The sequence below is a fragment of the Copadichromis virginalis genome, linkage group LG2 (assembly GCF_057382275.1).
Source record: "Copadichromis virginalis isolate Kocher_CV1m ecotype Utaka linkage group LG2, C_Virginalis_male_GT1.1, whole genome shotgun sequence".
NCBI classification, from domain to species: domain Eukaryota; kingdom Metazoa; phylum Chordata; class Actinopteri; order Cichliformes; family Cichlidae; genus Copadichromis; species Copadichromis virginalis.
Window position 1 is genome coordinate 4,269,842 of NC_140619.1, and position 26,955 is coordinate 4,296,796.

Genomic DNA, 26,955 nt, shown 5'->3' on the forward strand with positions numbered 1-26,955 from the left:
AAGAATGAGCTTCAAACATCAAATTGTGGTGTGTGTTCCATAAACATTCAGTAATCGTTTTTTTTCTTGGTAAATTTACCAAAATTCATGCTTACTTTAAATCAGAAATTCTCTCATACTCTTGTACATACTCATAACTTCCCCTTAAAACCAAACACATTGGCATTAAGGAAGCAACCATCACCTTTCCACAGTTTATTTCTTTTAAAATAATTCATACAAATGCATACAGTCACAAACGTATCTTTGTCAGGTTGTCAGTTTTGACCAAAAATAATGATATTTACTGTAGAATATAGATTATGTATACTGTATATTGCTACGCCTACTACTTTACCATAAAGGGGACCAAGGTAGGCAACAGTGGACTGTGTGTTACTACCAGGGATGGAAATTCAAGGAGCACCTCGACACTTAAAAAGCTCGTCTGATGTGGCGCCCATCATTTTAATAAAGGAATGCTCGCAGTTTGTTTTAGAAAGAAACAAGCAGAAGACTTTCGTCCACAGAAAAAGAATGGCATCTTGTTTAAGATTCAAGTTCAAAACAGTTCAGCATGATGTTGAGGATTTTGGGGCTCTAGCCTGGCAGTACCTTCAGTATGAGGCGCCCCTTTCAGATATCGCTGGCAAAATTTCCATCCCTGATTGCTACGCTTACTACCTAACCATGAAGAAGACCAGGTAGGCAACAGTAAACTGTTTTTTTACTACTCAGCTGCTGGTAGGAGGGGATCAGAAAGCACCTTCACTCAGATGGCTGGTTAACATCAGCACGCGAGAAAAGGGTTTGGCAGAGTTTTACGCTTGCATGACACTGTACTCTTCTTGTTATGTGGGAATGTAACCTGTAAGAGATTTAATTTCTGAGAGATTGCTAGGCTAAGTTTGGAATCAGTTTCAATTTCAGGTGTTTATAGTTTCGTATTAAGTATTTTGTTAATGGCAGTCTTTGTATTGATGTTTGTGGAGAGCACAAGCCACCACCCCTCCTCCCAGTGCTGCTTTTTTAGACACAGATACAACCAACTCACATTGACACAGGCAGGCAGAACACCATATGTACACATAGACACGGAGGCCACAGAGAGTGGCTAAACGGTATACTCAAGGAAGGACCCATCTTGAAATGTTAAAGGGATAGTAGTCTGGATAAATGAGATTTTTATTTTATTTACTGACTTTGCTTTGAATTTTAAAATGTCCTAAACAGTATGAAGATTTCATTTGATTCAAGTTCATGCGCATGACTGTTTCTCATCTGTCAGTAAACGTTAACTTTGCTTAACTAGATGTGACATCTGGGAGTGAGTTTAAAACTTCAAATGGAAAGTTGAGTGTTTTGCAACTCTTCGGGCTGATTGGAGAGATCTATATCTGCAAGGGCAACTTCAGTAATATACTGACTTTGCAGCATGATGAACCATGACTCAGTGATTCATCAAACTGTTCATGCTCCATGACCTGCACATTTACTGTGTGTGATAGGGGTACTGTTGTATCATTAGACAGGACAAGATAAACATCCTTGTTTCTCAAAGTGCGGTCTGCTACAAGCTCTCAGTGCATCATTTTGTCGACATATATATATTAATAGAGACAAGGAGATAAGTTCCCAGCCTTGGCATACCATTTTACCGCTTTCTTGCAGCCTTTCCTCCCACAACCCTCTTGATTTCGGTCAAGCATTTAGACAAGTCCCAAGAGCAAAGTCACATGCCCCTTAAACATAACTAACAAAAGCAAACATCAGTTCAACTTTAGCTCTTGTTAAAGTTCTTTTTCTAATGTAGCGGGACACGAAAAGGCAAGCAGGTAGAAAAACAAAAGCACTAAGTGGCATGAAAAAAGAATTTATAAAACAAAACTAAAAAAAAAAGAACAAAAAGAAACAAAAAATAACTAATATACCAACTGCGGAAACTTACTCTCCTGAGATGGTGTGCAAAAAGCTGCCTCTTTTTGGGGGGGCTTGCTAATTTGGGGACATTAAAATAAAATAAAAACGGATATTGTATTCTCCAACTGGTTCAGCTACATAGAGAGATCACTTTTGCTTTTGTTAAGACTCAAATACAAATATCAGTATCTTCTTGCTTTAAGTCTAAAACTGTACACAGACAGGTTACATTCATTTTATAACCTACTAACTTTGCTTGTACATCAAACTAAGGAAAAGACACAGAAAAGAGAGAAAGACATAAACCCCGCCCCTCTAACTTTGGACACACTACAGTCTAAGACAAAGGAATTTGATCCTAGTTTTTTTCCCAAATCAACAGATAGTTATTGTTATGTTGTTGTTTTTTTTATTTACTTCTGGCACAGAATCTGAAGATCATCCAGCGATCGGAAGACCAACTTCTGGTCGGGGCAGCAGACAGCTGCCTTGCTCTTTAATTCATCACCACCTTCCTTGTCTTCCTCTTTGGAGTGTGAACCGGCTGTTGGAAACCAGTTGCCAGAGAGTTCTTGAATTGATTGTAATTGGGACGTCAACCGGTCAATCTGACACCAAACCTGATAACAATTGTCACTAGAGAACTTATCGCAATGACACCGGTTGCTGTGCCAACCACCACCAGTCACTAGACAACACGGGAACGTGTGTGTTTTGTGTTTGTGGAGGGGCTACAGCTGGTCATTTGGATGCTGCTCTCTGTCGCCCTCTGGTGGCTTCACTGTGTTCTGTCCGGGAGACGGGGCGTGAGGAGGGTGTGTGACGGCGGGCGGAAGGGTGTGCGCGATTGGCACGGCGCTCTGTACAATGCCTTCAACAGGGGGAGGGAGGCCGCCAGATGGCAAGTTCACTACTCCTGGGGGATACCTGGTGGTAACAGACATGGGGAGAGAATAAAATCTGAGAGAATAAGAACTGAGTCATCTTAAATGCAGTTAAACTAATATGATTAAAGGCATTTTGTAAATTCACTTATGCAACCTTAATAACTCACAGGGTAGTGTCTTAGAAAGGATTCACACCTTACTTGACAGTAATAACCCACACCTTGGGTCATATGACCTTCGATGACTCACATGATTACAGGGTGGGTCAGTAAATCTAAGGTCCAGCTCCAAGAGGACACCCCCACCAAGGTGGTTATTCAGTTCAAGCACTCAACAAAAACAAAGCTAAACACTAAACATCTTAGAATGGATAAAAACAGGAATCGCATAAATGATAAAAGAGTGACATAACTAGGGCTGTTCGATATAACCATATATATCGGATGACGATATAAAAACGTCTATCGTTTCATTTTACGCTATCGTTTGTTTCGTGGTGTCGCAAAATAAACTGTTTACGGCAACTTATGTCTAAAAATGTATCGTTTCATGTATCGGTTAAAACACTCGACTCCAGCTACATGACGCGCAGCTGGAAAAAACCTCCTGCAAGTCGAGCTGCCCGAGATTCACAGAATTTACAGAAAATGTTACATTTTTGTGATTTATATCGTTATCGGACGATAGAATTCTTATATCGGGACATGAGATTTTGGTCATATCACACAGCCCTAGACATAACCATGTCCACATGTTAAATATTAAAGACCACTTAAAAACCCCATGGACACTTGACACTACTTCCGATTACGACAGCATGTTTGATTATTGTGTGTCGCTGTGGAATATTTAGATTTGCTGTACGTACAGAAATTTGGCCTCCATTTTTTGTGGTTTGCAGAAATCTGATTTGAATATAAACTAATAATTATAAGTGGGATATTCATTACCTTCTTCACATCACCAAACAGTGCTTTGCGTAGTAGATGTAGTGCAGTGTTTGGTAAGCTGAACTGTGTTGCTATTTCAGGATGTGATACACCCTGCAAGCACTTTTCAATACCCCAGCAGCCAGTGTTTTGTTGTGCTGACATTGCCTGGCTGAATTCCTCATGGCAGGCAGCGACGCTGTCTACCCATCAGTATAATTATAGACTGCCGTGCGACCTCTCTTATCGTGTATAGTCAGAGCTGTCATCACATCTGCGAGTACTAACAGACTGGAAGTCAACAGGGCAGCAACATGCTCCTTTAAAGCTCGAGTACATTTGAAAGACCAAAACAAACATCAACTGATGATTGTAGCTCTTTTACCCTGAAAGCTTAAGGGTTAAGGTTTCCATATAGTTGGAAAATATGTAGAAATATGCCAAAAGAAGGAACAACTAAAAACCCAGTCAAGTAATTGCTGGTTGATACCTGTATGCCCCATTGAGCTCAGGGTGGACGGTAGCTGGGTCAACACCTGCCCAGTGGTTGTTCTGGGTGAGGAACTCTTTATTGACGCAGTTCTTTAGACTGTCTGGGATGCGACCTTAAAGAAAAGAAAAATAGGATAGAAGAAAAGGAAAGAAGGCCCTTAAAATTCCTCGACAGGAAGCATGGAATTCCTTAAAATACCACTTTTTGGGCTTTTTTCATCAGAAATCATGCTGTCTGCTAAAGTTTGTGTTTCTGTGACCGTGTGTGTGCACTACCTGTCACAGCCCTTCGGATCTCCCTGGCTGCTTCCTCTCGCATTTCCAGTGATGCCTGTTCGCTGTACCAGGCAGCGTGTGGTGTGCAAATGAGATTGGGGGCATCTTTGAGCGGACCCTGACTGAAACTGACAAATACACAAGCAGTACAATCACTCTGAGCTGCAGCAAAAATGATTTTGTGCACCACAAAAGGCTTTTGTTTTGTGTTTATTGATGACCTATGCTGTGGCACAAATGTCATTGAATACCATGATATTATAAAATTAGTAAACATTCCTGTAAACTGCCCCTAATTCTTCATGGAAGTGAAGTAAGATGCTGCAAATATTCAACAATGATTTTGGTCCATAAGATATGAAACCATCGTGCAGATTTATCAGCTGCCAATCCATGATGCAGATCTCCCGTTCTATCACATCTCTAAGGAGTAATATTGGATGAACATCTGCTGACTATGGAGGTTATTTGAGGACTTGAACTGATCGCTATGTTAAAAAAAAAAACAGTTTGACATTATTTGAGTTTCGTGACATGGTGTGTTGTACTGCTGGAAGCAGTCATCAGAAGATGGGTACACTGTGGTCACGATAGGCTAGAGAGGGTAGGCAACAATGCTCAGCTAGGTAATGGCTTTCAAATGATGCTCACTTGACAGCAAGGGCCTAAAGTGTGCCAAGAAAATATTCCCCACTCCAATACAGGGTAGGGCGGATCCATGCTTTCAGCATCTAAAGACTGCAGCAGAAATTGAGACTCATCAAACCTTCTATTATCTTCTATTATCCAATTTTGGTGAACCGTTGTGAGTTTTAGCCTCAGTGTCCTGTTCTCCTTCTGCTACTGTAGGCCATCTGATTCAAGTTTCAATGGGTTGTGCATTTAGAGACGTCCTTCTGCATACATTGGTTGCGCTGAGTCGTTAGTTGAGATTACTGTTATCATCCTATCAGCTCAAAGCAGTCTGGCCATTGACCTCTGACCTCTGGTATCAACCAGCCATTTTCTCGCAGAAAACTACCACTTAATAGATTTTTTTCTCTTTTTCTATTTTCTGTCAGCCTTACAGATGGTTGTGTGAAATCCCAGCGGATCAGCGGTTTCTGAAATACGGGCACCAAAACCATGCCATGTTCAAAATCAGTTAAATCATCTTTCTTTAACATTCTGATGGTTGCCTTGACTGAGTTGCTGCCATACGATTAGCCGATTAGATATTTGCATTAACCAGCAGTTGACTACATACCTAATAAAGTGGCCAGTAGCACTGATGGAATAATTCATGAATTCATTAACGATAAAGTCAAATATAGCTAGCAGTTAAAACAGGAGGTTACCTGAAAGGCTCTGACTCATGAACATCCAGGGCAGCTCCACGTATCCTTCCCTCCTTCAAGGCCTGAGCCAGAGCCTTCTCATCCACCAGACCCCCCCTTGCTGTGTTCACCAGAAACGCCCCCTGACGCATCTTTAACACACACACACACACACACACACACACACACACACAGTCAGTGATATATGTTCAGTTGAGCTTAACACCACATTTACATTTTAAGATCGGTGCCCCTGTACATAAAGACTCTGTGATATTAAATATGAAACAAATCCCTTTCAGTAAAGCTAATAAAAAAGAAATCACATTTTCTGCTCACAGTGCAGAATTTCCAGTAATATTTTATAGGCCTACACTGAGCAATTGTCTTTTCACTTATCCTCTCCCAGTTAGGGTAGAAGTGTTTAAAGCTAAAATCCTTTAAGGAGAAAAGCCAATATCTGATAGTCCTTCAGACGTGGTACAGAACCTCATTAATCTGTAAAATGGTGGGCTTCCCTGGGTGTAGGCTCTTTAATATTTATGGCTATGGGACTCAGTAGTTGATTTGAGGCCAAAGAAATCATTTATGCTTCAGTGTACCTGCTCAGTGTTGCGTGTGTTGGGCGATGAGTGCGAATGCCGATCTTTACCTGTTTGATGGTGAAGTCATTGATCAGGTGGTGGTTGTGTTCGTTGAGGCTGCAGTGCAGAGACACACAGTCAGAGTGGAAGAGCAGATCCTGAGGAAGAGAAAAAAGGAGCCACTTAATCCCAATCCCAACAGAAATGTTGAACCAGGTCCAGACGACAGTTACTGTTACTTTTCCACACACAGTGGTCACAGCACCATTGCAATAAATGCCTATTTGTCACGGCGGATTGTGGAGAAAGCATTCTCGTCAGCAAAGAGAATTGGAGACAAAGGATTTGTTTCCCTGTAAAAAGAGGATTTAGTCTGAATCCATTTAAATGCTGTGCTAGTGATGAGCTCTTATTGGTTAAATACGAGCTGAGTGCAAATTGTTTTTGGCACACACGCCAGGTGAGCATTGTTGTGTGACAGGTGCTTTGCTGATATTTGTGCAAAGCATTTTGCTCTGCTTCTCCTCATGTTCTGTCATGTGCATACTGTGACAGCTATAGCTTCACATTGATCTAAACACTGGCTTTCTACCAATTTTTGGCACTGTTGGGTCTCTATGTTGTCAACAATAGCCTTCATACGGTCAGAGCTGGGCTCAGGGGTCGTGCTCACATGTTAGTTAGGGGCAGGCAGTCAGAATAAAGTTAAAGGAAAAAGAGCTAAAACTGCCTGTATCACACAAAGCATGAACTGAGGAGATACACCAAAGCCCAGTATAAGTATAGGTAAGTATAAGTAAATATATGTATATATTAGTATTAGTGTATATGTATAAATAAGGATTCTTTCTTGTGAAAATCAGTGAAAACATGCAAATATGCAGATGGAAATGAGCATAGCACGTCCCCTTAAAATCTGATTCTCAGTAGTAACTCACAAGCCATTGCAATTTTTCATTAAACGTAGCCCTTAAATCCACTCAAAATCAAATTAGCTGTGGAATTTAATTAGCTTTCACTTCTTTTATGGTCTCAGTGTCACATAGTGTATACGACCGATGTCTGTAGATGTCAAGGATGCAGAGGTATGAAAAGGCTGCCTATGAGTTTAACTTTCTATTGATCAAGATTCACACAGGACTAATGGACTTTTATTGTAACTTTGGCTCCAAAATTTGTAAAAAATAATCATTCAATATCAATCAGATAATAATCAATCAGAATAATCATTCTAATCTTTCATTAACCATTTCGATTTTCTCTCAAATGGTTGAGGAGTAAGGTGACGTGCACATGGTAAAATCTAGGCGGAGCTTATTTTTTCTATCTGCGTTCAGACAGGAGTACCCTGTTTGTGCTTCCACAGCATAAACAGTGATGGAGTTACCGTTTGAAAATAATGACTCCATGGAAAATAAACTGTTAAAAGATGTTTTGGGGTTTTTTTCTATTATACAGAAGAGCTGACAAAAGTGAAAAGAGGCTGATGTTTAAAATATAAAATTGTTTAACAAGTGTGTGTTTTACCTGTAGTGTGGTGACCCTTTGTAATCCCAGGGATCTTTCTACACCGTCAGCCAAATAAGGGTCATAGAAAATCACACTGAAGCCAAAGGCCTTGGCTCGCAGGGCTACAGCCTGGCCCACTCGACCTAGAAACACAGGAATACCCGCGGGCGTGGAATTACATTAACATCAATACTCATGCAGGGGCATTAGAAAAACTGCAAACATATACAACCTATATATCTAGACTATATCCACGTGCATCTAATATTCCGCTTTTTGTCTTTTGCTAGCACAAATTACATACTGCGATTCTCTGACTGCTACCCACGTTTGCTCATTATTACTGGAAAAACCCTTTAGAATGTACATGGAAGAGATTTGCATTGCTTCTGGTTAATCCACTTATATTTTATTGGCAGTAACCCCTTGCGAAGCCAATTTAGCAGAGCTAAGGACAAAACTAGAAACGACAGAACAAATGTTCGATCACTGGAAATGTAAAAACAAACAGACAGCACATTCTGACCAGCTGACCAAACATTGTACCTGCGTGTTAGTATGATCACTGTGAGCACCTCAGCATGCTGACCTCGGTGTGTATTGCTGAGCTCTGCTTCACATACGTTCGTCTTTGTTGTTACTCACCGAGCCCGATGAGTCCCAGGGTCTCTCCTCTGATCCTCGCTGCTCCCGATGCCACCTCACGGATCTGTTCCACACTCTGAACACGGGTCCCCTCCCGCAGAGCCTGGCACGAATACCAATTAGTTATTACACGCATATACAAGGCAGAGCACACAAACGTTACAGTTGAACATGATCCAGCCATACATCATAATATCTGGACTCAATGACCAAAGTCTAAGTCGTTTCAGGTGATAAGTCTAAATAATGATTTGAGGAACAAATCATTTTACTGTACCTTCTACATCTTACATCAACGTCTTTCAAATACAGCCACATTCTAAAGAAAATGAATGAACGTTTCAATTTTTCTGATTAGTAACTGTCGAAACTAAAATTGTGATAACCGAATGCACACCACTAACCAAGACATTTAAAATAAGTCGCTTAAATCCATTTAATTTGAGACTCTTTTATCAGCCACACGGAGCTACAAACCTGATGCAGCCAGGTGGTGCGTCGGTACAAGGTGAGGATGTGACACAGCGTGGAGTCTGCCGTTTCCTCCACGGAGGCGGCTGGCATATTACAAACAGCTATGCCTGTTGGACCAGAAAGCAGATAAGGATTGGTAATAACTTTTAAAAACCATTTTGAGAGAGAAATGACGTTTGGTGAAAGCTATTTTTGTGGGGAAGTACGAGCTGAAGGTGTCAGCAGTTTTTTTTTTCCTGTGCAAAATACAAAACTACTCGACACTTTAAAATGGAAGAGGCTCTCGGTAGAAGAAGATAAGGGAAGTTAGTAAAGTTCAGGCTGTTGCAGGAGCAAACTGAGTTTTAAAAAAGTTCTCCTTTTTTCTATTACAGATTTTTTGCAAACATGGCAACAGGAACTGGTAGCTAGGAAGCTTAAAATTTGACTTAATGTTTAGGTCATGCATTTACACAGCTTACAGTCGACTTTTTCGTGTTTCATATATTAAATTACTTTAAAAAATGTATTTAAAGGGGCCCTATTGTTCTAATTTCGAAAATGTCTTTACAGATCTGGCTCACTTCTCACACTCTTTAAGCCAGGATTCTTGTGATTGGCTGTTCCGCAAAAACAAAAGGTTTAAACACAAGGTGGGTGTTACTTCTGTGTTTATAGCAAGATCTGTTCCCAAAGCATGCAAAAAACTTTGTTTGTCTTTTTTATTTTAAATTTTGGACACATCAAAAGTTAACATCCATAGCTGCAAGAGTAAATTTACAATAGAAAGTAAGGAACGGTGATGAAATTTGTGGTTAATTTTGGAAAAAGCATCTCTTTACTAAATGAGGCCACTCCCCCCCTCACATAGGAGAGACAGTGGGTCATACCAAAGACTGGATCGTTTTTTATTGAATAATAAATTCATACGCCAATGCTCATCTTAAGTATTTTAAAACATAAAATATAATAAGAAGCTGAACAAGTAACTTGGCTGTTGCAACAATACAGTAGACCAAATTGTCAGAGACGCTTCTTTCTTGTTAGATTACTAACAGGAAAATTAAAATCTGTGCCAGTTCTGCCTGTGTCTTTAAGACAGAGCACTGAAACAGCTGGGAAGAACTATTTTGCTATTATGCAAATATGTGCACGTATGTGTGCATGTTCCTACCAAGTTCTCCAGCAGATTTAATATCAATGTTGTCATAACCGCTGCCGATTCGGACGATGATACGCAGCGCTTTAAACTTCTCCAGGTCTTCTCTCATTAGAGTGATGGTGTGGTACATCAGCGCTCCTACAGCTTCATTTAGGACCTGGAAACACACACAACACAACATATAGAGCAAGTTAACATATAAGAAATTATTATTATTATTAACTTTTTTTCCTGAGAATTACATTTCATTGATATTTTGCCTTTTGAAGTAAGATTAAGATAAATTAAGATAAGGTGTCTGCAGACAGAGCCGACACCTTTTAATTGGTGTGATCTTTCTGTAATGTTGCCAGCCCCCTGGTTCATATGTGCGAGGGGATGAAAATGACATGCGGTTCAATTACAGTAAAGAAGCCCTTTTAATTACACAATGAGGTGGCTGCTTATTAGAGAACCAGAGACAGAGAGCAAGAGAAGGATTGCGAGGGAGGGAGTGCCATCTGTTTCTCCCACACTGTGGCCTACTGAGCGCGCTCACAGAGAGGGTGCGCCTGGCAGACACCCAGTACAAGACATAACCCTGCCAGACATACAAACCCATTTACAATCGTAGTGACTGTTGCAGAATCTGACCCACATTCAAGTTTGTACTTGATTTTTGTGCATCCCTTTTGTTTTAACATCATCTATTTAACTTTAGACTCTTCTCTTAGGTTAAACGTTTCTCATTGAGGCTAGAGTCTCTGCTCTGTGGTGGCCAGTGTGAAAATAATGTCTCATGCTTCCTGAATCACTCTTCTCAGTCTGAGTCTGGCGAATCCTGCCTTTGTCATCCTGATGGAAAAACCTCGTCATTCGGTATATTCAGTTGATTTTTTTTTTTGAGCACATAGCATTTCTGAATGTAGACCTGACCAACTGAAGGAAGCCCAGACATAACACTGCCCCAACAGACTTGTATGGTAAGCACTGGGCGTGATGGGTAAATCACTTCATCCACATCTCTTCATTCCCATCACCCTGAAACAGGGTAAATCTGGGCTTCTCAAGTCTCGTGAACTTTTTCCATCGCTACAATCTTTATCCTTCGGGACAAAAAGAAGCCTTTTTTTCCGATTACCCTCACTTTTTAAAGACTGTGTAGCTGTTTAGTCGTAATCCCTTGAGTTCTTCTGACATTGTGTGTGTATTGTTACCTGTTTCTTAGCTAAATCCAGATGGTGACTTTTTTGGGCTAGGCAGTATTATATTTCAAAGCTTTAAATTAAATCTTCTTTTTGGTGCCATTGCTTTACCGATTCATATCTGTTTAAGCATTCTAAGCCTATTAGATATGGCAGCATCATTAAGTCAGGAAAGCATGAAAAGAGAGTTTTAAATCACTGGTTTCTGAATTGGTTGACGTTGCTTTCATTATTCCTTTAGCCCATGGTGACAAGTTTCATGTCAGCTACTTGGTTATCTTTCTGTTTAATCCATATATGCAAAATTAGTAAAAGCAAACGCTTTACTTTGCCTGTTTTTTTTTCTGTTTAGCTGAAACACAAAAACATCCAGATAGAATTATAGAATTATTATTGCACTTTATGTGTACATGTTACTTCAAGCATGTTACCTTCTCGTGGATCTCCTGTGTGGACTGAGCGTCACAGAACGCTACAGTTGCTACGTCTTTTAGGATGGGCATCTCCACAGTGCAGTCTCGCCCGTCCAGCAGCGCCACCAGGGGGCGCGGATGCATGGGCCCGTTCATAATGGGGGGCCTGATGCCTAAAAACGCAAGAAGTGAGGGACAAAGAGTCAGATCGGCAGAACAAAAGAAGAAAAGAAGACAGGGAAGACATGGGTGGAAAAGTAGGCTGTGGTGGTGAAACACCACCAGTGTAAATCTCCTACAAAAGGAATGGGGATACTTGTTCTGTACTTCATTCAAACTTCCAGCGTTTACTTTTGTGTAGGAAATCTTAAAGTGAAAATAAGGATGAGGTCCCAGGCACACACGAGGCCGCGGCTGTATCTGCATCCCATAATGTTTCTGTTCTGAGGTGGTGGTTGCCATGCCAACAGTGACAATAGGCGTGGAGGAAAAAAAGCTGTTTCTCGGAGCAGCTGTCTGCCTGTTGCGGAGCTAATTCCTCTTGTGTGAGGTCATGTTTCACAGCTGTTTTTCTCCTCATAACTTTGAAATATTTCACTGTTTTTGATTAATTACTGCTGACTTATGATTAAATTTGCTGACTTTATGAAACAGGCGGTAATTTAGAAGATGGATGAGGTGGGTGTCGTAGCTATTCTAGTAGAAAATAGCGTTGAAAAGGCAAATCTTGCTATATGAATTTAGTGTTATTAATAATGAGGAAAAACAACAGCCTGTGATAATGAAGAATACTTTTTATTCCAGCCTGTTCACAAGTCTTTATATACTGAATGTAAATGCTCATCCCCATGGACTCAGAGTGCATCTTGGGAGCTGCTTACGTGGAAAAAATGGGGCGGTGTTGATACGAAAATAACTAGGCATGCAGCCTGAAGCACTAGATTATATCTCAGTTGTTTATTGTGCAGCACATTTTGGATGAAACCAAGTGTCTCTTTATAAATATACAAGAAAAATGCAAATAGAAAAACATCGAAACATCGCTGAAAGGGGTAAACGTGCAGGTGCGTAAGGAAGTGCAACAGTTCGCAAGGGATAGAGCGGTTTGCCACGCGAGTCTCTGAAATCCGACTGAAATCTGTCAATAACCGAATTACAGCGAACTCCTCCTGCACCCCTGCCGCAGGGTGTTTTATTAAATCATGCCTAAAGATTAAACCATTACCCTGAGAGTGCTGCTGGGCTGTACAGGAGGAAAAATGGTATTTAACAATGAAGATATGCCAAATGACCCCACTAGTGGGCCTTTGTTGAAGTTATAACAAGAACAGGGGTTGATAGGAGGTGGATTTATTAGTTTTCCTTGAATATTCCTTCCTGCTGCATTTTCCTGCATCGTTTCCCTCCCTTTCTCTTTCCACATAACCGATGGAATAATTATTCCAGATGACTGAGGGCCTTACAGCCTGAGACAGAAGACATCTGAGGGACATAGAGATGCAGATTCTGAAGAAAGTCCTGGCTGTGTGTGTGTGTAATTGGGATTTTTTGACATGTAAAGTTTTGACAGCCCTCTGAAACACTGCAGATGAAATAAGTGCAGAGTTATGCCTGTTTTTGCTGATGCTGACAAACCCATCATTCATCGCTGACTTTTCCCCCCATCTGAGATGTGCAGTCTGACATCTCGAATAAGCAGCCTCCTCTGTCAGTTCACTCAAAATATTCCACTCAAAACTCAAAGGATACACAATTGACCTTCCCCGAGTTTTAGCGTGTTTTCCATTTGCATTACCAACATCGTGCAAAAGAAGCCAAGTTATTAAACCAGTCATTTAAATTAAACGAAATCAAGATTCCAGGGTCTACGCAATACTTTGCATGCCAAGAATCCCTGAGAACCGTACTTGTGGACAGAAGTTTGGCAGCTCCTAACTTATGAATTAGTTTGAGAAATCTGAAAAAATAACACTCTTCTCCTGGCAGCTACAGCTTCACCGAGAGCCCAGTTGAAGCTCATTGTCATTTTGGGTTTTGCTGCTGTTTACTTGTTTTCTTGTACTTAAAGGCTGCGTTTCTCTACTTCAAACAGTGAGTTCATGCTTTTCAGATTATTGAAGACAGAAACATGGGGCGGGGGGGAAGAAGCAGAATGAATGCAACTTTCAGAATGACTGAAACATAAAGGGACTTTCCAATTTATTAAACCTTTTGAGTAATGCAACATGTTTTTTGAGGTTGCATCCTGTTGTTGGAGAAGTCGGTGTCCCAACCTTTCCTGCAGCGGATTGATTTCTTCCTGTGTGACTGTTTTATGTTGCTGCAAAACAGTTCAGAGAGACACCTCTGCTCTTTGATTTGGAGTGATGTCTGAGCCTGACCTTTAGCACTGATGTTTTGATTATTTAATCTTTGTTGGCTTTCTGTTAACACTGGAAATTTGCATTTAACATTAATTACATTTGGCCAGGAACTGGTTGCTGCTTTGATCTTTTTTTCCCATTGGCTTCACTACAAGATGAGGACTGTGTTGTATTTGTAACCACTAGGAGTAAATAAGTGTAACTGTATAATTAAGAGAAAAGGGGCAGACTGGGGGAAAACATCCAATTAACTTCTATTTATAAAAGTATGTATGATGATGGATGATGATTTTTTTCTCATGTGAAAGGCCCACCGTGGGAAGTAAATAGGTCATTAAGGTTGAAACTCTGTGACTTTCTCCCCCACATACTTGCAGCAGTTTTCACTGGTGTGCATGCATGAGGAAGTAATGTATGCAGCGGTACATTGCATTTCAGCTCGTACGTCTCATTAGGCTGCAGCCATTAGAGTTCTGCTGTGACACAAAATAAGCTTTCACAGTCTATATTAAGAAAACCGATACAAGGGGTCTGCGTTCAGTTTGTGTCTCGTTTGATCCGTCTACCGTTAACTTTCCCTTTGTTTAAAGCAGCATAGTCGCGTGGTTATTTTTAAACTAGCACGCTATAAGTGCATGACAAAATACATAGAGAGACGCTTCGCTGTCGGGAATTTAACACCAACAGTTGTGTTCAAACACGTTTCAGTTTTGGTTTCATGTGGTATGAAGCTGTCGTGCAGCCACAACAGAAGCTCAGCTACTTGTACGTGAGCTAAAACTTGGTTTCCACCTCAGTTTTGCCCACAGCACGTTCTCCTGGTTTAATGTGGGCATTTCCTTCATACTTCCACTGATAAAAAAGAAAAGCAAGAGCACTCAGAAGCTGCACGGCGACAAAGAATAGCTCCCAACATCGCGCGACCCGTCACTCGACTTCTGCATTGTCTCTTAAATCTGCATTGTCAGATTACAGCATGAAACTTGATCTGATGAAGCAGTCCAGTGAGGTGAAACTCAAATCTTGCACATGGTGCCTTATGTGGCCTGCTAAAACATCAGCTATACCTAATAGGATTTGCCTGGAGGCCACTGCACTTACACATCAATATAAAATCTATGGTGCACAGCTTAGAAAATGGAATACAGCGGCAGCGAGAAGAATTACGGCACCGCGCTGCTCAGTTTTTGGCACTGACATGGAAAAAGTAGTAGTAACTGAGCAGACAGGATTTTCATGAAATCTTGTCATTCTGGTATTATTTTTATGGGGGGGGTTACAGAGATTCCAGACATTTCTCCAGCACACACTTGGTCAGACTGAGGGAGGAAATAGCTCTCATTCCAGCCCCATGAATGACCTTGGGAGTACCAGCACTTCAGCCTGCTGAGTAGTACTAGGCAATAAAACACTGCTTTATTCACTGTCTCTGTCTCTTCCCCCACACTCACAAACCACAGCAGTGCCCTGTAAATATTAATCCTCCAACTCAAATGGTCATTATTTCTTGGTCTTTTTTTATTACTGGTATTTTTCTTGCTCTCCCGTCACTTTAAACACTCATTAAATCCTTCATTGTATTAAATAATTGGCCAGACTTCCAGTTCCCTAACTGTAAACGCTTATCCCTCTCCTTTCCCTCTCTCATTATATTAAATACTCCAGTAATCTCTCACTCTGTCTTTACCTCTCCCGTAGCCCCGGGGCTTGGTGACTGCTGGGGGCATTCACAGTGCAAACAGGCCTCTTGACAGCCAGAGCTTCAGCTCTGCTCGTGCTTTTCCATCCAGCATTTCTGAACAAGTACTCTTTAACTCAGATGCACAAGCATGAACAGTAGACATTTTGAGTAAACGCAGCAAAGCAGTGGTAGTGATTTGCAACTTGGGAAAAGCGAAAACAAAGAAAGTTTTGTTCATTGTTCACTATAATACAATAACCATCTGTACAGTAACAGTTGAGCCTGGGGAGGGGGGGCAAGATCAAATGACATCATGGATATGAAAATAGGCTCCATCCCAAAGTAGCAAAATGATGGTAATGCCATTTGATTGACATTTAGAAATTGAAAAAGCATCTGCCAGTGACTGCTGGGACTGCAGCACGAGAGCCAATGGGAAAGCCCTGCGGCCTGCCTGCATCCAGCTGTCATTGACCAGCTCTTAGGAACAGCTGGATTTTTGTCCCCGAGGAGGGAGACCGTGTTTTCACACTGTCAGTCAACAAAGACAATTAAAAGGATCAGCTAATTTCATGCGTTTTAAACGTACAGGTCAACGGGACGTCGGCCAGCCTCGATGCAGAATGATCTGCCAAAACAAGCTGCAGCGGACCTGATTTTTCCCACAAGAACATGCACTCTAGTAACAAGGGTAAACCGCTCCGAAGCATCTGTAGGGCTTCCTCTGTGTTGAACTATTAGTCAGCTGAAAAAAGGTCATAACTATTGTTACAGTTTATTTATTAAGCTATAAGCTAAGAATAGTTAGAAGAATAGTTCCCGTTTTCTTCATTTCAATATTTAAAAACAAATCTTCACATTCCTTTTCCTCGTCTGACTACATTCAGCTCCAGCAGATCAAGTGTTTTTATGTTTCACTGTGCGAGCGAGAAAAAGGAAAGGAAGAAAAGCGGGGACGACATCGCTGTCGGCACCTGTGATCGCTCAAGTCGCCTGCAGCCGTAGAAACCAATCATCGAGCCACAGCATGGCTGATTTATAATGCTACTGGCTCTTGTGGCGTGCAGCAACCACAAGAGCCCCCGTATCCTCCTTCTCACCCCTTCAGTGTTCGTCTCAACATCTCTTCATCTGATGTTGCCTCATTTTTTGGTCTCCATCTCTCATTTCAGTCTCACTTCCCCAGGCTTTCTTCATCTCCCTTGCCGTTTTTCTTTTTTTCTCCCGCTCTGCACAACTCCCTAGCAATTCATAAAGGCGTGCTTTGTATAATAGTTGTATTTATATTGATAAAAAGCGGGTGAATATCCAGGAACAAAGTGTTCAGGGGTGGCTTGATGTTTCTGTCTTTCGTCTTTCTCCCCCTACCCCCACTTCAACTCCCAGGAAGGAAAAATAAGAAGACAGACATATCCATCACCACTGGTCCTCCTTCTTTCATGGACTCACACACCTACACACTAACACAGGTATTACACTTTTGCCTCGTCAGTCAGTGCTTTTGGACATGACTAATATACAGTGATGTATGACACACACAGGTGCTTACACATAGAAACGATCACCATGCAGGGCTCTCATTTGCAGGTATGGTGTCAGCAAAGCAGTTCAGGTTTGTCAGGTCTTTGTTCTCATAATGAAAGACACCAGCAGCAAACCAGCAATAACATTTGACAGCAACTCAGTAATGGCAACCAGTTCAAAGTTTGATGAGGCAGGCTATAGTTCCAGTTGTGCTATGTGCCTATACTTTAAATATTCCAGAGACTAGCTTAATAGATCAATAAATTGTAATTGTTAAAAATAATTTATTATTGGAAGCTATTTCTGCTGGAAAATATTTATTTTACAATTGTGAAGTCAATCATTTTCAATTTGACATGACTTAGGGTTCAATTTCCAGATTGCCACGAATGTCACAAGTACCCACTGTTTGTTTGCAGGAATTCATAAACTGTTTATAAGTACTGGCTTAAACAGTATTTGCACTAGAGGAAAAAAATACATTTATAAGGCTGTAACTGGATTATTGTATGGCTGCTGGCCTGTTACATTGGATTAATTGTTAATATACATTTTTTTAAAATCACAGTCACTTTGAAGTTTCAATTGGATTGGGTCAGTTTGGACACTCTGGTGTAAACGCCTCCCCGTAATGGATTATTAAGGCTATGAAGCATTTACTGCATTTAGATTACGGGTTTGTTGAAGTGCGGGGACCCGCAGGGGGGCGTTTGAGCGGTTTCAAGGGTATTCCCAGCAAAAGGAAAAAAGGGTTTAGTTTCACACATTGCACCGTTTATTTGAGCTGAGCTAAAATAACTGCTTAAAGTGCTGTTTGGTCGTTTTAAAGAGGCTGCTAAAGCCATTTTACAGGTATCATCTTAAAAGTTATTTAATCTGCAGGTTTTACCCCAATCAGACTCACTTGACAGTGTTGACATATAAATTAATAACGAGTATGCACGGACTCATCATAATGCAAAGCTGCTAATTACCTACCATAGCTGAATTATAGCCTACCTGCTAACTGTTGTTTTGGGGTGGTAAATTGTAGGTCTGTTGGTTTTTTGTTGTGTTTTGTTTTTTCTGTACTCGTCTTTTGATCTTGCCACTTTGTCTCAGTCACATTCCCCCCTTTGAACAGCCCTTCTCAATAAAAAACGAACTTGTCAAATGCAGCTAGCAAGTATTACATAAGGCTAACCTTGACTGAATAAAAGAGTGAGATGTATTAGTTCTGACTGGCACATCTTTCACTATTGATTCCCATTTTAGTTCAGTCGTTTTTCTGTAAGCATTTGACATAATAGACCAAGCATCTTAATGGCTCTTAGTGCTACAGTCTCTTTGCTGAGCACTTTATAGATTTCTAAGTGCTGTAAATTACACCTGAGGAGATTCCTGCCTTTTATATGGCAGTAGTGCAGTATAAAAAAACCTGTATTTGTTTTCATAAGTGTGTGAAATGGTACTGGAGCCCTTATTTCACATTCCAACATAGATGTGTAGTGACTTGTAATCTAATAGCCGTTTCAGATTACTCTGGATTTCTCTAAACTAACAACATGCCACCACATGAGCGGTTTCCCTCGATTTTTGCCTTTGACATTAGGCGTCTCTCAGTGGGAAACTGCCTGGAACTATAACAGTCGTGTTTACAGTGTAAAGGCCTCATGGGATGCGTTTACCAACATTCGATTTTTTGTGTTTTACCAGCAGATCTGGTTTAACATGGTTTTAGAGGGGTGTCACTCATCTAGGCCTTCATAATCAGCTCAGACACGATACAACACAGAGATCAGAGGCTCCCCTGCCTTCAGAAAGATGAATCAATCAATCACCTGAAACTGCAAGCTGATTTTACAGCACCCTTTAAAGGTTCAGTGCTTGTCACCGTGCACTGAAACAGACCCCACGACCCAATCAGTGTCACGATTATTGACTGGTGGAGATTTGTGCATGAGCGTCTTGAAAAGGACAAACCTTGCTGAGCCACAGTCATTTAGTCCTGTGACCTTGGATTCTCAAGCTGCCGGCGTGGATGTGGAGAAGATATCTGCCCAAAGCGAGGGGCAATAAAAAAAGGGTGGGGGGGTAGTAAGATAATAGCTGCAACTTTAATCTTTGATGTCATCAGGAAAAAGAGCCTGCAGCCTCTTGATGACATCAAATAATGTCTGCTTTCTTTGAAGAAGAACTGGATTCACAAATGCAGATTTAGCTGATATAATAACTCGATAACACGGGAATGATCGTTTATCTTCACACCCTCATCCTCCTGCTCGACACCCGACCCCCCTCTTCCTCCTCCCCTCCCACCCCTTTCTTATTCCTAGCAGCCCTACCTTGATCCCATTTTCTAGAACAGTCTTTTGCAGCCCCTATCATAAGGTGCATCTATTACCTGTGAATCCGGCTGGGGGCATGCATGTTTATACTTGAATATGTGTGTCACTTTAGTTCCCTTTTATGTCTGTGAGTGTGTAAGTGTGCTTGCACGTAAATTGTGCGCACACTTCAGTGAAGGCAACCACTTTCCATTAAAAGAAGCACAATGAAAGGCAAATATGTGTCATGTCCTTGCTAGCCCTCGAAGGAGAGGGAGATCTATTTCTGTCACCGCAAACAGAGGTGTTCAAGCAGCTTTCAATAGCAGAGATTTGCCTCTTCGTGCACATACACTCACTCACGCACAAACACACACACACACAGATCTTTAGAGAAAGGACTAACCATTCTTGTGTGATGAGAGCGGCTGAGCGATTAAGGAAAAACAAAAGATAACAGTGTGAGTGAATTAAGAAGAGAAGGAGGAGGAGGAGACGGAAAAAGGGAGAGGAAGAGAGAGAAGGGGGAGGGGAGAAGGAGGCAGAATGATCTACACTGAGTTCACAAATATTGGCACACACACACTCATACACACACACAGTGATATGCAGTTCCCACATAAAAGCAGAGTGCTGGTTGTTTACCTAAAGGCATGCCTTTGTTGAGGAGATGTGAGCTTCCCATGGTGTGTTCCCCAGCCGGCCAGCACACAACAGAAACCTACAGTCTTCACACAGCAGACATGAACAGGAATCCAGTCAGCATATGGCGGCTGTGGCCAGCTACCTCGCTTCCCTTAGTCCTTCTCCCAGCCCCTTAGTGACAAGCATACACATGTGCTCCCCCTCTTTTCGCTCTCTCTCTCTCCCCTCCCTTCCGTCCCCTTCGCTCGCCTGCTCTCTCTATCTCTTACCCCTCCCTCCCCGCTGTCTTTAGGTACCTCCCTCCCCTTCCTTTCTCACTTTCTAATACAGAAAATCTCTCTGTCTTTCCAGCTCTCTGTCACCAAAAAAAAGAAGCACACACAGTTTGCAAGAGCTGCTGCGTTTATGAGAGCGGGAGAGTGCAAAAGAGATGGCGGGGGGGTATATAGCATAGAAAAAAAGAGAGAGCGATAGGGAGAGCAGGAATGGGGAGGAGCTAACGTGGGCCAAAATTCATCTTTTGTTTCCTGAAAGACGACAGGGAGGAGGAAAGACGAAAGAAAGAAGAGTTGTGCAATTTCAAGGCTGAAGCAAGAGAGGAAAAACTAGTTCTCTGTGATAAAAACGAAACTATAACAAAACTTAATTTGAATAATGAGGAGACAAGTTGTAACACTGCAATCAATGTGTGCCTTTAGTAACACCCGTTTAATCACCATCTTTGGTTTATACGTTTACTCTTGCGTTGTGTTTGTTTGAGAACATTCAAACTTTTTATTTTTGCGAGGGATTAGTTATATTTTTGACTTAACCCACTTCCATGAGTAATGCACACTATGGGTAAATACACTGTGCTTATGTCATGCATGAATACAGGTTCATGTTTTTATATTTTAAGGAAGTTACTTGAGGAAGTCAGTGCTGTTAGTCTACCCCGCCTTAAGTAAGCGTATGAAATGTGCTGATTGTGCTATAGTTCCTTGTTATATACGTTTAGCTTGTTTTGCTTGGCTAAATATTTAACCTGTGACAATGATTTCCTCCAGAAAAAGAACATTAAATTTTATAAGTGAAAAGTTCTTATTACTGCATTATGGTGTTTCTTTATTAAATCATCCATCTATTTAAAAATAAAATGTTACTATTCTATTACTATTACTATTCTTTCTAATTATCTTGTTTATGTGCTGTCCTGGCCACTTTATTAGGCACACCTTCCTACTACCTAGTTGACGTCTTCTTGCCTTCAGAACTGCTTTTTGTATGGTGTAGATTAAAAGATGCTTAAATCCATATGAATTTGTTGGTTGAACATTCATAATGTAAAGTTGCTCTACTGAATTGCCGATATCCTCCCCCGCACCATTACACCACCACTGCTAGCCTGAACCATTGGTATAAGGCAGGGTGGATCCATGCCTTCATGTTATTTACAGCAGACTCACCAGATCAGAGCTTCATTTGTCCAATTTTAGTGAGCCTGTGTGAAGTGTAGCTTCAGTTTTCTGATCTTTGCTGACTGCATTAGTACCTGGTATGGTCTTCTGCTGCTGCTCTGCTTTAAGGTTCAAATATGCTCTTCTGCATACCTTGGTTATAATAGGTGATTATTTGAGGTCTTGTTGCCTACTTTCTCTGACTTCTGTCATCAACAAGGCATTTTCAGCCAGAGAACTGCCACTCAGTCCATATTTTTTCGTTTTTGGACCATTCTCTGTAAACCCTACAGATGGCTATGTGGAGAAATCCCAGAATATCAGCAATTTATGAAATATTCAGACCAATCTTTGTGGTGCTAACAACTAGGCTGCATTCAATGCCACTTAAAAATCACCTTTCTTCCGCATTCTGATGCTCGTTTTGAACTCTGTATACCTAAATGTACTGAGTTGCTGTTGCATGAAATATTTGTATTAATGAGCAGCTGAACAGATGTGCTTAACAAAGTGGGCAGCGAGTATATATGTCCTCGCCATTTTTATCATGTTATTTTCTGTTGATTCCTTTTGCGCATAAAAACTAAGCCTTTAAAGTAGACCATTATCAGAAGGAGAAATCTTATCAGTGATGTAATATGGCCGTTCTCTCCTTCATGCTCTATTGTTCCCTAATAATACCTCATAGGTGTGTCCAAAAATGCAAGCAACAGCTAGTGTGTCATCCAATTAGTCTCCAATTTTCCATCTGGGTGCTTTGGTCTGGTCACCGACAGTAAATACCTGTCCAGACTGACTGCAGTGATGGCTTTAGAGCTCCTGTCATCTACACATTAGCCACTTGATAACGGCTGTGATATAAACGGCCTCAGACGCCCCTCTAACTGCCGGCGCCTAACCTAGTTTAACAGCAATGATGGTTACATCACACGCTCACTATTGGTAAATGTCACAGACAGCCAGTGGGCGAGTTGTTCAAATCCAAAAAGAGGCAGAGGGTTAGCGAAACTGTTGTTTTCAACACCAGCATTTCCTCCCATCATTCCTTTCATGCACTGTTGAATTGTTTGAAACAAAATTAAAAATGAGCAGTACCCTCCTCCCTTACCTTTTTCCCCCCTTTAGTTACACAGTGAAGTGGACCATACATGGCTCTGGGCCACTGCCTCTTTCTTTAAATAAAATAACCCAACCTCTTTTTTCTGGCCCTGTTTCAAAGAACTATGATGGAAATTACGTCGACTCCAAATTTTCCAAAGGTAAACATAGTAAAAGGAAAAAAACACAGTTTAGACAAGACAACGCTAAAAAAAAAAACAGGTCAAAGGAACGAGCTGCAGATTGCCTCATATTTGCAAATATATGAGGCACGTATATATGAGTAGCCTTGACATACTGAACCAGAGACCTGTCAACCGTGACAATTGATGTACTAAAACACGTTATTTTGGCTGTTTTGGGTCCTCCTGGCTTTTTCCACAACACTTTCATGCTTATTTCACACTGCAGCACCGAACAGTGGCAAGCGATGGCATTTTCTGAATGTTTCTCTTGTAAAGCTTGACTTGAAGTAATCTTTTCTATCGCAGCCAGTTGCAGCAGCTGGCGGGAACAGACCTGAGACGCTTTCTAACTTAAGAAACAAGGTTTTCCACCTCTGCACTGTAAACATGTGTAACTAAATGTGTTTCTGATCAAATTTGCGACGAGGAAAAGCCCATGAACCAACGTATAAATTAGGTGCAAATTGCAGCAGATACTTTAAAAAATTTGCTGTGGGATTAGGAGGTTTGTGAGATTTGCTCCACACTGCAGAATGTATCAGCCACTTGCTGTTTCAAGAAGAAGCACCCGAGCTGTCTCGTATTTTAGTATCATAACCGTGATATATTGAACTCAACAAATTATGCCAGTTAGTAGTTAAACTGATTAGTAATTGAGAAATGTCTCTCTGACACATCACAGTTGCATGTATCCTATTAAAAGGAATGTGTTAGGTGCTCGAGGTCTCAGACCAAATGCAAACTGACATCCCTGTGTCGACTAGAGAAGCAACAGACGTGTTTATCTTGTTTCTGAGGCTGACAGCGACTTCAGCTAACATACGAGAGACAAATATTCCCCAGGAGATGGAAGAAATATGAAGCATATTTGGTGCTTCTAAATAAGGACAGAGAAAGGCGACACTGCGGGGATATCTGAACTGTTCAAGCTCCACAGGGAGCAAGGAGGAAACAAAGGGGGGTGGATGGGTAGTAGAGAGATATAAGGGAAAAAAGAAAAAATAAAAGAGATTGAATATTTAATGATTTTCAGGAGGGAAAAGGTGAAACAGAAGAGGGAAAGAACTGGGGATAGACTTCCTTTGGTTTTTCCTGTTCATCCTCTCTCTCTAACTGCCTTCACCTCGCCTGCATCTGCCCTCCTTATCTGACTGTGATGATTTTTATCATCTTCCTCTCCCAGTTTCTATCTTGATCTTATTCACACTCCATCAACCACCACGACACACTCCACCCCTACCCCATTCCTCATTCCTGCATTTCTCTCTCTCTTTTTCCCACTCTCATACATCTCCACCCTCCCACTCCTTTTCTCTCTATAGTCACTGCAGCGTGTCTTATCAAGACTGACAGCGAACTAGACCCAGAGCTATCGCTAACACACACACATGCTCACTCGCACAAACAATTGCAAAGATACACGCCTGCACATCCACAAAGACACAAGCTTAATAAATGCACACTCATGCAAGACGAACGTACTGACACTGAAAGGCAGGTACACGGAAATAATATTTCTGCAGCACACACAAACAAAAGGATGCCTGCGACACTTAAATGCACTCACGCGGACAACTAAACGTAAGGCAGCTGCATCGCATTGAAGCACACATGCAGACGCAGGCACATACAGACACACGCATGGGCAACAAATTGGATTTATGGATGCTGACAGTGAGCTGCAGAACAATGTGGATGCCACTACAGAAGAGAGTAGATACTGCAGAAACAATCTAATCTACTGTAGGTGGAGATGGGTACCGCAGGCGTGAAGAATCCAGCCAACATGTGGAAGGGAAGGAGGGAAGGAGGGGGGGCGAGATGAGTGAAAAGAGGCTGACTAGGTGGGACCAACGGGAGAGATTAAGGAACAGAGCGCTAGAAAGGAAAAGGAAGGGGGAAGAGGAAGTTGAGGAGTGCAAAAGGATGGGCACAGTAAGAAAAGAATAAAGGAAGTAGTCAAGTAGTCTCTTTGATTCTGGCCTGAAACTTGTGCTGTGTTATCTTCCTGTTTCATTCAAGGAGTAGAAAAGAACCTATTTGAAAACTCAATAACAGTATGAGAGTGTGAGGTTAAAAATGAGAAATGCTCCAATGTCTGATCAGCATAACAAAAATCAGTTCTTACTGGATGAGCTGCTTTCTTGAGCTGTTTAATAAAAGAGGAAATGGACTCTTTTAGATGTTTTCATTATGCTAAACAGCAGACCAAAACGTAAAGATTAGAACCATGCATCTGGGCTCAAACAAGGCTGTGTGAGAGTGGTTACAAACTGGATACTCTGACGCTCTAGTGGCTGGGACACCGATCATGTTATACCTTGATCATATACAAGCACAGACAGCTCGAGGCGCAACGGCCGAGCAGTCATTCCTGTTATACTTCTTGAAGTCTGCCGCCTGGGGCGCATGGGTAGTTGGTGCATTGTTATGTAAATCCTCTGCGGACATCTGCAGAGACCCTCGCTGTCACCGTTTACATCTCTCGGACCCAAGTGCTTATAAGTGGATGTAGAAATAATAATTGGGCACTGGATGATTTAAAACCCTGTAAGCTGCCAAAAAAAGATATAGGAGAAGAAAGCCTGTTCTCTAAAAAGAACATGGCAGCATGTTTGGAAAAGAACAAACAGAACATATTAGCACAAACACCTTATACCAGCCGTCAAGCACGGTGGTGGACGGGTGATGATTTGGGCTTGTTTTGCAGCCACAGGACCTGGACACTTTGCAGTCAGAGAGTCAACCGTGAACTCTTCTGAATACCAAAGTGTTCTCGAGCCAAATGTGAGGTTGTCAGTCCGACAGCTAAAGCTCGGCCCAAATTGGATCATGCAACAGGTCCGTTATCCCAAACACAGACGCAAAGCTACAACAGAATGTTTAAAAAAAGAAAATAATCAAGGTTGCAACCCGATTGAAATGCTGTGGTGGAACCATAAAAGAGCCGTGCATTAACAAATACCTGCAAACCTCAATGAATTTATTTAAGCAATAATGTGAAGAAGAGTGAGACAAAGTTCCTCCACATCAGTGTGAGAGACTGATAAAGCCATACAGTAAATAAATACTTTAAATTATGCAAGCTGTTGAGACAAAGTGTACTAAGTTTTTAGTTTTTCACTGAGATACCTGTAAAATTGTTTGTTCTTTACACAAGATTATTGTATTTTAACCGTGTTATTAATGGTGATCTATTGGATTTTGTTTAGATTTTTACCTATTAGGCTCCTTTGTGTCATTTGTTATATTGTATTCACTTCATTCAGCTTTTCTACTTTATTTAAGTTATTTTGTTATAGATTGTGTTTAATGTTTTAGCTACAGTAAAACAGGGGTTTTGCAACTTTTGCATGAAGTGTCCTATCTAAGCTTATTAATATTAATTTTTGGGACTCACAGTGGTTTTGGCTCTTAATACCTCACATACTTCACTGATCATATGCGCTGAGGAGTGCACAGCCCTCTCAACACTTACGTTTAAAGACTCGCTCTCTAATCGGCTCCCTATTTATGGTTCATAAGGATGTTTTAGATGCTGTATTTGTCATACGATGAGAGCTGATACTCAGACTTTTTTCTATATAACCAGCAGCAACATGTAAAAACCCTTCTGGGTAGAATTCATCGAAGCAGTAATCCCCACGTCTCTGCAAACATCTTACTTACTAAACAACAACCCTTTCACAGAAAAATAAACAAATTCTTACATTCACACACAACCAAGCCTTCATACTGTTAAGTACACAGAGGAAGGGGGTGGGGGGGGGGGTTTGTTTCACCCTTATTAGCTTGGCACAGAGTTATCTCTTCAGACCTTAAACACACTACAGAATAGCCGCTGTTATCACACAAACCTGCACACACATACATAGACACACACAGAAAATTACACACAGGAAGTCTGTGATATGGGGCCAAAAATACATCACAAACCTTGCATCACCTTCCTCTCAGTGTGTCCACTC

At 41.3% G+C, this 26,955-nt stretch overlaps 1 protein-coding gene across 2 annotated transcripts; it reads right to left on the minus strand.

Annotated features, from left to right (window-relative positions):
- Positions 1-180: 180 nt before the first annotated feature.
- Positions 181-26,955, minus strand: LOC146716830 (C-terminal-binding protein 1). 2 transcript variants are annotated; one of them, XM_085468705.1, is made up of 11 exons: positions 26,924-26,955; positions 11,768-11,922; positions 10,165-10,309; positions 9,015-9,118; positions 8,538-8,640; positions 7,911-8,035; positions 6,452-6,541; positions 5,821-5,951; positions 4,484-4,611; positions 4,206-4,320; positions 181-2,826 (listed from the first exon to the last, which is right to left on the minus strand). In XM_085468705.1, exons 1-11 carry the CDS (start codon positions 26,928-26,930, stop codon positions 2,631-2,633), a joined length of 1,299 nt encoding a protein of 432 aa, XP_085324831.1. In that variant the 5' UTR covers positions 26,931-26,955; the 3' UTR covers positions 181-2,630. The 2 variants fall into 2 exon arrangements, with proteins under 2 accessions (XP_085324831.1, XP_085324824.1); XM_085468698.1 differs by lacking the exon at positions 26,924-26,955 and adding an exon at positions 20,269-20,527.

What these genes read in the sequence shown, in the direction of transcription:
- LOC146716830 (XM_085468698.1), bottom strand. Translation starts at nt 20,308, where the DNA reads ATGGGAAGCTCACATCTCCTCAACAAAGGCATGCCTTTAG. An exon ending in TAAATCTGCTGGAGAACTTG is followed by an intron (nt 9,119 to 10,164) that starts GTAGGAACATGC and finishes CTGGTCCAACAG; the next exon opens with GCATAGCTGTTTGTAATATG. An exon ending in AAAGGGTCACCACACTACAG is followed by an intron (nt 6,542 to 7,910) that starts GTAAAACACACA and finishes TCTCTTCCTCAG; the next exon opens with GATCTGCTCTTCCACTCTGA.